Genomic DNA, 13,264 nt, shown 5'->3' with positions numbered 1-13,264 from the left:
AATAGTTTAGAAGTATTGGAACTTGAAGTAATTTAGACATTTTCTCCATCAAATTTAAAGGGAATTTCGGATCTAGGTAGGGCTTCGGCTCCTGCCGTAGCTCTTACGTGGAGCAGCTTTTTTTTCTAAGCTCCAGATAGTGGGTAATAGGTCATGGTTCTAATGCTATCTTCACAATCTAACTTTAATTTTTAATTTTTTTAGTTCAAAATTATATAAAATTAAACTCCATTTTTTTAGAATCCAGCTCTTTTATCCAGACTAAAAATTAAAACTCATTACCACCCTTGCCTCCAGATCGTCTGCTTGGCAAAACGTTTAGTAAAGGATGAAATATCCATATTACGCTTATTTTTTTCTTTTTCTTTCCATTTCCCTTGCCAGTCTCTCCCCACTTGTCTTGTCCCCTTCTCAAACGGAGGAGTCGCACAGGCCCCTCTCCTGCGACCGGCTCCCTCGACCTCCGCCCTCCCTCATCGCGCTCTGCCGCCGGCTGCCCCCTGCCTCGCTCTCCCCGCCACCGGCCGCCCTTGCCGGTCACACATTCCGCGCCGCCAGCCGCCTTCACGCCAGCCTCGCCCTCCCGCTGCCGTCCGCCTCCGCCCCGGCCGCGAGATCCTCTCCGCCGGCTTCTTCCGCGGCGGCGTCGCCCTCCCGCCACCGGCCGCACGCTCCAGAGGGTTGGCTTCCTTCCTCCTCTCCTCGGACCTCGCCTCGCCGCTACACAACAAGCGAGCCCCCGGTCTCCTTCCGCCGAATTTTCTCTTTCGCTTGGAGTGGTCCCTTCGTCATCCTTCTCCTCCGTTCCACTGGCACTGGACTGGGGCGGAGCGGAGATCCATTCATCTGGACTTGGACTGGTTCCCTTCTCCTTCTCGTTAGGTAAACGACTCTACCTAGCTCGCTTGGATTCAGTACCTTCGTCGCCGCGCGGTGCCCTACTGATCTAATCCATCCATCCATGCTTCGACTAGGCGGTTCAGTCTTGGGCTTGGGTGCCCCATGTCGCAAGTCGAGCCCGCCGCCGCCGGCGCAGACCGGGCCGGCGAGGGGGCAGTCATGCCGCACGACGAAGGTGTTGGCGGCGGCGGTGGCGGCGATGTGGCCACCACGGAAGCGCAAGTGGCTGTGGTCGTTTCCACCTCCGGCGACGAGAGGCGGGTGGAGTACGGCGACGATGCAGATAACGAGGGGGAGGAGGCTGCGACGGTGCAGGGAAGCAAGGAAGGCACGGAGGAGCTGCTCCGGAAGGTGTTGTACAGTGAAGAGGCCGCCTACAAGCTCTATTGCGACTATGGCCACCGGATGGGGTTCAGCATCCGGAAAGGGAAGCAGACCTACTTCACCGGCACCAAGCGGATACGGACTAAGGACTACTTCTGCTCCAAGGAGGGGCTCAAGGAAGGAGAGAAGCTCACCGATGCAAATTTCAATGACCCGCATACCAGGACCAACTGCAGGGCCATGGTGCGGTTCAGGGTGAATGATCATGGGGAGTGGAAGGTTATCCGGTTGGTCTCTGATCATAACCACAACCTGGCAAGGCCAGAGGAACGGCACCTTTTGCGGTCTGCAAGGTCGCTTATAGCAGGGCGGTCGAGTTCTGTTGATGCGATGGTATACGCCGGGTATCAGGTACATGATGGTGCTCCACAATTGCCTGCAGGTAGTACTAGTGCAGCCAACAATGTGGAGAATTCAAAGCAGCATTTGCTTCTTGGCTACGGTACTATGGCAAAGATGCTGGCCGTAGGGACTGGAGACCTGCAGAGCCTTGTGAGCTACCTGAAAGGCAGAGCAAATGAAGATGGCATGTTCTACTGGGATGTTCAATTGGACCAAAGTGGTCGGATGACTAATTTCTTTTGGCGTGATGGGAGAAGCAGGATCGACTATGACTGTTTCAGTGACGTGGTTGTGTTCGATTCAACTTACCGCTTGAGCAAACAGAACTTGATATGCGCTCCTTTTGTTGGTGTGAACCACCATTGGCAGACCACTATGTATGGCTGTGCCCTCTTAGCTGACGAGTCAATGTCAGCTTTTGTGTGGCTGTTCAAATCTTTCTTGGAGTCCATGGGTAACCGGCATCCTCAATCCATTTTCACCAATCTTGATCAAGTTGTGTCAAAAGCAATTGAGGATGTTTTTCCAGATACATGCCATCGCATTGCTCATTGGCACATCCAAAAGAATGCCCATTCTCGTCTTGGTGCACATAATGTTTCAAAAGTGTTCAATAAGATGTTCACCAAATGCATACAGGGATGTGACTCAGAAACAGAGTTTGAGGAAACATGGGCCCAAATGATCCATGAATTTAAGCTGCAGGATAATAAGTGGCTTAAGAAATTGTATAAGCTCAAGAAGAAGTGGTGTAGTGCTCTTAACAAGTGCACCTTTGATGGTGGGGTCGAATATGAACCACAATGTGATAGTATGAATAACATATTCAATAGTGTTGCTGATAAATCGACATCTCTTTCTGCAATTGCTGTTGCTGTGGATAAATTATCTGAAGATTGGAGGGAAAAAGAATTGGAGGAGGATACACGATGTTTGCAAAAGCCACCTGCTTGTATCATAAAACACAGTGACATTTTGAATCACGCTGCAAAAGTTTATACACATAGAATCTACAAGCTGTTTGAGACAGATTTTCTCGACGGGTGTGGTGCCACAAAATTCAAGGAGCTTCCATGTGAAGATAATAACACACATCAATTTGAGATGACCATGCAAGGGCGAGGATCAAGAGTCTGCACAGTACGTCTCAATATGTCTACAATGGAAATAAGTTGCAGCTGCAGTAAATTTGAGACAATGGGTTTACTTTGCTCGCATGCTCTGAAAGCTCTTACTATCAAGAATATATGCAAAATTCCAGAAAGCTATATACTGAAGCGGTGGACCAAGGATGTGAAGAAGTGGGTTTTTAACCCAAAACAATGCGAGTCATCATATCAGGAATGCATGAATGATGATGCTGCATACTGCAACTATGTTATGCGTTATGCTTATGACCTTGTGACAAAGAGCCAAGGGCAGGAGGAATTGAGGAAAGCCTTGTGGGAGACTCTTGAGAATGGTGAGAAAGAATTGGAGAAATACCTAGGAAATGGTACACAATATGCACCTTCTTATGCTGCTTGAAGTATCACTAATTAACCTTCTGGATTTATCTGCTAAGGATGAGCAAGCTACTTCCTAGTTCTTTGGAACTTGGAAATTCATGCAGAACTTCTGACTCAAACTGTACTCTTAAGAAATGAAAATAAAAGTTTTTCAAACAAAATACAGGATCGAGTAAGTTTCATGCTTTCAACTTTGCTAGATAATTCTTATTGTGATTTTGTGCACTTTAACTGATATTCCAATCTTTGGTACCACATGACAGTGCCCATGAAGCAATAATATATGTGAAACTGTTACAGTATGATGAAAACACCCTAGTACATATAGGTATTTACTCTGGTGCTGATGTGTCTTTGTTAATAGATTAGTTTAGATACTAAAAGGATTTGCCATTTTGTGACAAGGAAAAATATGAGTTGAGTTTAGGTTGTTGTAGTTTTGATATATCTCAAATCTACATTTCCATAAGCCACATTTTGGCTCTTACTCTCTCAGAAGTAGGAAACGACTGTCCTTTTCTTTTGGCAAAGTTGCCTGGTGATTGGTGAATTTGGTCATTTATTAGTTTTGTTATATATGGTCCTTAATGCACCTGCCTTTTAACTTGTATGAAAAATGTTATTACCTCCGGTCAGGAAAACATGACGTTCCCAACCAGAGGATGGACCTGCCGGTAGTGCTTTTTCTATGGTCAGAACGTCATGTTTTTGTAGCCAGAGGGAGTATATTGAAGTGATGTAAGTTTCACTCTTCCATGAGTTATGACATGAACTTCAACAACTTGTGGCAAAGAATAACTGGTTCCTGTAGCTTCAAATGCACATCATAGATAATCATGAAAGCAGAAAAGATTCCAAAATTCCAGACAAAAAGAAAATCAGCAGATTCCACATTCCTCCATAAACATGTGCCTTGTCTCTTACATTTCTGTCCTGTCAATTGGTAAGAAACAAATGCTCTTTCCTTCCTAATATATTGATGCGCAGCTCTCATGTGCATTCGAGGAAAAAAAAGATACAAATGCACTTCTATTTTTTCTTTACTTTTAGTGTTACAAGTTATGCTCAAACATTCTGTGTGACTCCTACGGCGATGCCACTATGTCTGCTTTCATCATGGTGGGTTATGTCATTGAACTCACCTTCTGCCCATATAGCATATGCCTCCTCGCCATGTACAGCATCATCCCCGATAAGTAGCTGTTCATCAGAAATTCGGAGGGGCAGGACTAGGCTAATAAGGACACAAATTATGGAAGTGATAATGATGTTCCAGGCAATGATGAAGAGTGCACCAGCAATCTGCCTCCCAAACTGTGATGCACCATCACCACCATAAAATGCACCTCTCGAGTCTGGGATGGAGAGGAAGAGGTTGCAGAGGACTGGTTCAGCAAAAAGTCCAGTGGTGGTGCCACCGAGTAACCCAGCGACTGCATGGGTGTGGAAGACGCCAAGAGTGTCATCAATCTTCTGCATAAAGGACCACTTCTTGTGCAGCACCATCATGGTGTACCAGGGAATGCTACCTGAGAGAATTCCCATCACAATAGCTGCCCACCCTTGCACCAGACCTGTTGAATGAATGATCTAGTGAATCTTTGTTACTTAACCAATCAAAATGGATAATGGAGACTGTTTGGTGCACATGTTTGTTACTTGAGCCTGTTTAACTATATTGTTAACTTGTACTGAAATTCTTGATGTCTCCTTTGTCAGTTTTCCTATTATATTATAACCTTGTTTTTGTGCACTTCCATGAAACTTCATTCACACATGCATAAATTTTTGAACCTGAATTTTGTCTTGAAAATTTAAAATATGGGCACTTAAAAAAAAGCATCTTCTAATATATCAAAACCAATCAAGAAGGTTGCCATCTATTGAAGGAAAACCACTTTTGGAATGACATTCCATGGTCAGAACTGTGTTTCTGTCTGTAGCCTTTCTGTTTTAGGCTTTTGGTTGGTAGTCTTGTACTGGTGGTTAGTCCTGTCTATGTCTGGAAGCGTTTTTTTTTATTTAGATTAAGAAGGTGTTCCAGAGCGGTTCTCTTATGTAACTCTTTCTTGCTGGTCATTTGGTTGTTCGGTTTTGTAAGCTGGTACCTGGTAAGCCCCTTGGTTTGTTATCCGATGTCACAAGATTCATTTATGCTTTCTATAAAAGCCAGGAATCATTTATCGAAAATGAAAAATGAACCATGTTTCCGTCAGTCAGTCAGATTTTTCTTTTGAGATGCTTGATAAGAAAGTGACACAATTTTTCCAGGCCAATGAAGAGGCAAAGTGAAGCTAGTCCTAAACTCCTAACTGGGACAAAATAGGGGGTTTTTCTACTACCAGTCAGTAGTGTTAGGTGGCTTGAATCTGAGTGCTTGAAACAAATGAAGGGCCATTGGTTTTGAAAATCCAGGTCAACCAATGCCCTTTGCTGGTAGCTTAGCAGCAAGAGTGTCACCTCAGAGAAGACAAGATCACAAATTAAATACTTTCTCACCCAATCATATCATCACAAGTTTTCACAGGTTAGTGGATCAAAGTTATCTTAAGCCTGTTTAGGTGGCTTCTATACTGTGCCCTGACTATTTTGGTTTAGCTCAATGCTGCAGGATATATAATCGCTCTAAGAGCCTGGAATGCAGAAGATGCAGATGCTTGATTCTTTGTTGACTTTGTCAGATACTGACCTATAGCTGAAGGTGTTTCAATTGTTTTCCTTAGTTTACTTTCCAGGATGTCATTATCATGGCAATGTAGTAATAAATGCAAGTTGCAATGCTCTAATTGGTCAGTTTTTGGTTGAACGAGTCCAGTTGCCAATGGAGGGAGGGGAAGGTTACTCACCTGCACCAGGGGTGATGCATACAAGACCTGTGATCATACCCTGCACGGCACCAATTACCGATGGCTTTCCGAAGAAGAAGACATCAAGTAGTGTCCACATGAGCAGGCTGGTGGACGCACAGATATGTGTGTTGAGCACTGCCATGGATGAGTCGATGTTGGCCGAGTATGGGTCACCACCATTGAAGCCTGTCCATCCAAGCCACAGCAGCCCTGCCCCTGCTAGCACCAGCAATATGTTATTTGGAGGGAAACGCTCCGTCTGATGCTGACCTTGGCCCCACCTGTGTGCAAGGAGTTGTCAGAACCATTGAAGCAGAAATGCAATGATGAATCCAATCGGGGATGTTTTGTGTACCCAATAGGCAGCGGTAAGGCCGGCGATGCCAGAAGAGAGATGGATGACATAGCCGCCTGAGTAATCTATGACACCCCACTGGAATAGGAAGCCGCCACCCCAGAGTGAGAAGGCACAGATTGTGTAGGAGAAAGTGATCCAAAGCGGCACAAAGGCCATCCAGGCCTTGATGTTCATGCGCCCAAGCAGCGATCCAGCAAGGATGATGATGGTGATAGTGGCAAACATGCACTGGAAGTACACCATGGTTGCAGCTGGGTACAAAGGATGGAGCATAGCCGCCTCAAGTGAGCCGTTGTGGTACCGCACGGTGGTTGCTGTGAGCTCAGACTGCGCCACCAGGAAGCTCTGCCCGAGTGCGGGCCTCGCCTTCCCCCAGAAAGGCAGGAGCTTGTCGCCAAACGACATGTTATATGCCCAGATGACCCAGCAGATCCATACGGCCGCAAAGGCGTACAGCGCCATGAACGCCGAGTTGATGGCCCACTTCTTCTTGACGATGCTGCCATAGAGGATAACCAGCCCTGGCATGCTCTGCAGGCCCACAAAAGTCGCAGATGTCATCTGCCATGCATTGTCGCCCTTGTTGAGCCAGTCTGGCGATGATGAAGAGTTGCGGTATGCAATTGGTATCTCTCCTGCCATGGTTCTCACTGAGAAATTGGTAGGAGGGGCCAGAGCAGGAGGAAGGAGGGGGTGAATTGAACTGGGCTTCGCTTACAAAGCTTCTGTGAGGTAGTTCTCCGCCTGTGAAGTGTACAACTGAAGTATATATGTGCCTCCCTGACTACAGACAAGCAAGGTGAAGCTCACAGCCTCAAACCAGGAAAGAGGGGAAGGTAAGATTCGTATTAGCACTGACAAGTCTGTACTCGCTGATGCTGAAGTACAATATTGCTGTCTCTGCTTCATGCCCTGCTGTGATCATCTCACTACTTGATTTTATTTATGTCATGACCTGCTCTGATATGATAAATTCGAGGAATCGTCACGCCGGTGAGTAGATGTAATATGAAAGAGTTTGCTAGTCACGGCACACTACTGTCATGTTTTTATATTTGCATCATGGTACTTTTTATATTTGCATTATTATGATAGTCGTGATCTGGAACTGTGACTTGGGTTCATAAGCAATCCTCAGATTCAGAGGAACAGAAGGGTGGAACTTTGAGTTTGCACGCCGGTTGTTTTCCTGCAGCAGAAATCAAAAGAGGACACAGAAAAGGACTTTCTTTGGCTTCCAATCAAGGTGACTTTTTCTTTGTACTAATGATGAAGGTGACTTTGAGGCCGTGACGGTCTGACGGATCTGGCCAAAAGATGTAGAGGGCTGATGCCTTCTCTCCTCTTCCCCTCCCCCTCCTCTCTCTATTTTCTTGTTCTCATCTCTTCTCCTTCCCTAGCTTTTCCCTTGTTTCTAATGGAGGTTGCAACCTGTGTGTATGTTTCTTCACAAAAAAAAACCAGCACCCCTACTGGATCCGCCCCTGCTTTGAGGTGTCATGGCGTGAAGTAGGCGTCAGCATCTTTCGTTGTCTGCTCTTTTCAGTCTTGAATACTTGTGCCACCATTCTAGAAATGAATCGGAACAAAGATATTATATGTACATCTGCAACAGTTAACAAGTGCTCCCGAGATAGCTGGAGTTGGTTTCATGCTTGTTTATATATACTTCTCCAAACGACTGTGCTAGTCCCATCTTTGTATGACCGGTAGTACTCCATTCGTTCTAAATTATAGATCGTTTTGGCAAACCAAATATATAGTTGTTGCTATGTATCTAGATACAATGTTTATTTAAATACATAATAAAATTTAAATTGCTCGATTTATCAAAACAACCTACAATTTGGAAAAATTTGGAACGAAGGAAGTATTCTTGTAACCTTGATGAGTAGTGAAGGCACTATTAAAGCAGCATGTGACACAGCTTCTGTATGCGTATACTTGTACGAAAGCAAAGCTTCTTTCCTGGTTTAGCATCTAGCGATGTCCTCGCCTCTTAAATCATCATAATCTTATCGCTATGCCGAGTGCAGCAGCAACCGTGTTGTTCCTCCTGTCAAATTGACTGGCTCTTCTGCAAGTCTTTAGGCCGTTATGTTGCGGGCTTGCATTGCAGTTAACACTGGACGCGTCAAGAGGAGTTTCTCTCTTCTTTCGTTGTGAAAGCAAGAGAGCAGCCCTGCGTTGCTCGTCGGTGGTGGCCTGGTCGCTGAGAGTAGTACCTCTTTGAACTCTCTTTTCTGCGGCTACCTTTTGTTTTGAGTCGCATTCAGCTCGCTGTAAGGACAGCCGGAGGAGTGCCGTGAATCCATAACCGAAAGATCCTAGGCATAGGAATCTTCGAGAGGTGTGCTTCTGTAAGGAAAATGGTCTCATTAAATCATTATTTTGTGATTTTGGTGATTGAGTAACAACGCAATTAATGGGAATAATGCGCGTGTCAAGTGAACATTAATAGATCCCAGGGATGAAGCAAAAAGACCAAGCAAAGCAAAACACGAAAAATGGACTCAAGAAACAATGAATTGGACGAGTTCCACAGAAAACAGCAGCACCGGATGAACCAGTGACCGAGCACCGGTCTATCCGGTAGTGCTCGGATGCACCGGTGCACCACCACCGGTGCATTTGGTCTGCGCAGAAGTCAGCCAAGTGCAGAAGTCCATGTTGCACCGGGTACACCGGTGACCCTATGACCAAGCACCGGTCTATGCACAGAGTCATCCTTCAGAGAGCATGTCAAGTGGCCAGCAAGCAAGTCTTCAGGACCGGATACACCGGTGCCCCACCGGAGTAAAGTACTGGTGCAATATCAAGGAGGCTGAGGAGAAAATATTCAGGACCGGATGAACCGGAGCTCCACCGGAGCAACTGACCGGTCTATCCGGTGGTCTGTCAGAAGGCCCAACGGCTACCCCATGGCGCAGAGTGACTGGATGCACCGGTGCTATACCTTCGGATACACCGATGCATGCGCAGAAAGTTGGGTAACGGCTCTAAACGGCTAGTTCGACTTGGAGGCCTATATATATATGACATCCCCCGGCCATTTGAAGATTGCTGGAGTTCAAGGAAGTCACAAACATACCTAAGAACATATCCAAGCCATCCAAGAGCTTAGCACTCATATCCTTAGCCCTTAGAACACTTTGAGAGTGTTGTGTAGAGGATTAGCTCTTAGTGAGTGAGATTGTAAGGCCAAGTGCCTTTGTGCTGAGGTTCTTTAGTGAACCAAAATAAGAATTCGGTGCGCCGGCACCTTGGAGCTTTGAAGGCTCGCCGGCACGTCATCGACCCCCATCCTTTGTTGAGAAGCTCCTTAGTGGAACCCGGGGCCAAGGTGACCGTGATTGTGTTCACAGAAGAGACTTGGTGGCCGAGTAGCAATACTCTTAGAGTGCTACAACAACGTGGATGTATGTGTACCTTTGTGGCTAACCGAACCATGGGATAAACACCCGCGTCAAGAGTTTGCTTTCTCCTATCCCTCTCTTTAAGCTTCCGCATTTCATACTAGCAATTTGTGTGCCTTTACTTTCATAGAGTAGTTTCTTGATAGGAAAAGCTATAGGTTGCTAAACTCTTTTGAGATAGGGGTTTCACACTAGAACAACCATAGTTGTACATATAGATAGCATGTTTTAGTTTAATATTGTGCAAATAGTTGGAGCCATAGGTCTAAGTTTTTAGTTTGCCTAATTCACCCCCTCCTCCTCTTAGGCTAGAGCGCGCTACCGGTCCTTCCAATTGGTATCAGAGATGGGACTCACACCCCTCACAAAGGAAGCCAATTCCATTGGCAATTTGTGTTTACCGGCTCACTTGATTGGTTAGGCTTCACCGCCTAGTGAGTTAGCTCTTTTAGGGGAAGGGATGGATTCTCTAGGACCTCCTCCACGTTTCGATGGCACGGGCTTCCAACGATGGAAGATCTTAATGCAATCTCACCTCCAAGCAAAGGGCCTAAATGTTTGGAGGGTAACTAGTGAAGGAATGAAGGGCAATAATCAACAAGAGAAGCAATATGATACTATAGCCAAATGTGTTATTCTAAACTCTCTTGGTGACAATGTGTTCAACCGTGTGTTTGCTTGTAAAAATGCTAAGGAATTGTGGAAAACTATTAGTGAGAACCATGAAGGAACTAAAGATGTTGCAAATAAAAAATATCATGTTCTCATTGATAAACTTAATAGTTTCAAGCAACTTGATCATGAAAATGTCGAAATTATGTACTCACGGTTGAATATTCTTGTAAATGAGATTAATTCTTTAGATGTGAAGAAAATTAATGATTTGGAGCTCATTCGCAAGATCCTTCATTCACTTCGAAGGCCGGAGTATGATTTGGTGATCACAATTCTTTATGAGAAAGAGATCAACACATTGACACCAAATCAAGTGCTCAACAAGGTGATCGCCCATGAGCTACGGCATGACATCAATATAAGAGCGCCACCTTCTTCACTAACTCATAGCGCACTTACATGCAAATAAGTCAAGAAGTTGAAGAAGTTGGCCATCAAAAGTAGCTCAAGTGAAGAGGAAGAAGAGGAAGCAAGCCAAAGCTCCTCAAATGATGAAAAAGAGCCAATGGGCCCCAACCTCTACATGCAAGTCAAAAAGATAAACAAATGCTTGAAAGAAATCAACTCAATGGGGTATATGGTCTTCCTCAAAGATGGACCTCATCACCAACTCATGAAGGTTGAGAAAAGATTCAAGAAGAAGAAGCAACAAAAGAAGGAGAAGAAACTCAAACATGAGTCATTTGCCATTTTTGGTGAATGGGTTAGTGATGGTGAAAAATCAAGTGCAAGCTCAAATAATGAATCAAGCAAGAAATTCACCACCCGCATTAACTTTGGATCATCATCAAACACTTGTCTAATGACCAAAGGTATGAAGAGCGATGTAAGTGATGATGACTTTGATGCTCCTTCATATGAAGAACTTCTTGAATTAGTTCATGAGCATCAAAAATTAATCAAGAAACAAATAAATGAAATTGAAAATATTAATGCTCTTAATGATCTTAATGCTATCTTCGCTACAAAATATGAAAGTTTATTATGCAAATTCAAATTGCTTAGCAAAGAGCATGAAGAGCTCAAGTTAAAAATTGAAAGCATTAATTATACTAACCATGCTTCAACTTCTTGCTTTGATAAACCTAACCCTTGCAATGAGAAATGCTATGAGGATGTTATTGTAGAATCTTGTGATGATCTCATTGCAAAAGAAAATGATGAACTCAAGTAAGAAGTTCAAAATCTCATGAAGGACTTGGCTATATTAAAAGGCAAAAGCATAGAGGGCAATGCCCAACTTTCTCAAGATAACCGTGAAGACATGGTGAAGAAACTTGAGAAGGAGTCCACCGTGACTTGCTCAAAGTGCCATCACAAAGGCCACAAGTCCAACAAGTGTTCTCAACCAAGGAAGAAGTTTTCATATGAGAAGAACAAAAAAACTCACAATCAAGAGTTCTCTCATCTATGCCAAGCCCAACCAGAGGAACAAGAGCAATAGCACCACCTATGTGATAAAAAAAAGACAAATGGCAATGTGGTTGCTCACAAGGTTGGGAAGCAAGAAAGGAGTTGGAATCACTCCATTTGGGTGCCCAAGGATGTCATCACCAATATAAAGAGGCCTCAAATGGTGTGGGTTCCAAAGGAGACATGAAGCCCAAGAATGGTTTCGGGAGATTTGGAGGCTTGGCTACCTAGAAGATGAAGATTCAAGATAAAGAAGCCAAGCTCACATCTTGGACATTTATTGTTCAAGTCCCCAATAAAGTAATGGTAGCTAGATTTTAATTCAAACATCATGTAGCTCAATTGCCCTTGCTAGGTTGTTTGCATTGCATCACCTAGTGTTATATATGATGGGTTGCTTGTGCCATGATTCTAACCCATGAGCAACCTACATGGTTTGATAAGTGTGTAGAAAGCTACACAAGGTTACCCTTCATGGTACATGGACTTCATGAGGTATGTATTTTATTTGTGTACCATGAGCACAAGCTATATGGTAAACTTCCCATTGTTATCAATAACAATGTGCATACATTTGATTAGTGATTCAAACACTAAATGCACACATTTAGGGGGAGTTCATCCTATGGTTTGTGATTTTGAGATTAACATGTTTACAAGTTTATCCTTTGTAGTCTCATATTGATCCATGGTCTATGGAACTAAATTCCATATCTAAGATCATAGGCTATGTGCTCAAAGTTCATCTTGATGTACCAAGTGTTCTTGAATTCAAAAACTTTCAATTGGCATTCAATTTCAAATGATATCATGACAAGTCACCTTCAAATTGGTACATACAAGGTAACAAGGTCCCCCGGAGGTATGCATGGTCTATAACCCCTTCAATTGGTATTTTTGTCAATTTGTTGTTATTTTAGGGCTACCTCCGTGCTAGTTTCATGATTGTGTGATCCACCTTAGTAATCACTCAATTGGTATCTTCATTGATATTATACACTTGGATTATGATTCATGGGACTAACTCCCTAGGCTATTAACTTTTTCCCTTTGAGCTATTTTGTTTGCCAAGCCTTTTTAGGTGATTTAATTCCAAAGGGGGAGAAATTTGGATCAAAGCAAAGTGAAAATGATTATCTTCCCAAGGGGGAGCAACTTTGATTCCAAAAGGGGAGAAAAGAAGAAAAAATTGGGAGAAACAAAGGGGGATAATGGTTTTAGGGGGAGGCCAAGTCATCATTGGATGATGGTAAGCATCCAAGCAAGTATAAGTGGTTGATAATGGTTTTAGGGGGAGGCCAAGTCATCATTGGATGATGGTAAGCATCCAAGCAAGTGTAAATAGTTTTCAATTATTTTCAATTGGTATCAATTTGTCAATTTTTTGCAAATTTATGCTTGCTTTGATTGTGTTGTCAT

At 43.9% G+C, this 13,264-nt stretch overlaps 1 protein-coding gene and 1 pseudogene across 1 annotated transcript; one reads left to right on the top strand and one right to left on the bottom strand.

The window, feature by feature from the left end:
* The first annotated feature begins 385 nt into the window (after positions 1-385).
* Positions 386-7,376, top strand: LOC120656030 (protein FAR1-RELATED SEQUENCE 5-like). The gene is made up of 2 exons (XM_039934014.1): positions 386-882; positions 975-7,376. Exon 2 carries the CDS (start codon positions 1,003-1,005, stop codon positions 3,151-3,153), a length of 2,151 nt encoding a protein of 716 aa, XP_039789948.1. The 5' UTR covers positions 386-882; positions 975-1,002; the 3' UTR covers positions 3,154-7,376.
* LOC120656031 lies at positions 3,995-7,069 on the bottom strand (annotated as a pseudogene).
* Positions 7,377-13,264: the final 5,888 nt, after the last annotated feature.

This window comes from Panicum virgatum, chromosome 1N (assembly GCF_016808335.1).
Source record: "Panicum virgatum strain AP13 chromosome 1N, P.virgatum_v5, whole genome shotgun sequence".
In the NCBI taxonomy this organism is placed as follows: Eukaryota; Viridiplantae; Streptophyta; class Magnoliopsida; order Poales; family Poaceae; genus Panicum; species Panicum virgatum.
This window is presented reverse-complemented; position numbering and strand designations above follow the sequence as displayed.

What these genes read in the sequence shown, in the direction of transcription:
- LOC120656030 (XM_039934014.1), top strand. Translation starts at nt 1,003, where the DNA reads ATGTCGCAAGTCGAGCCCGCCGCCGCCGGCGCAGACCGGGCCGGCGAG.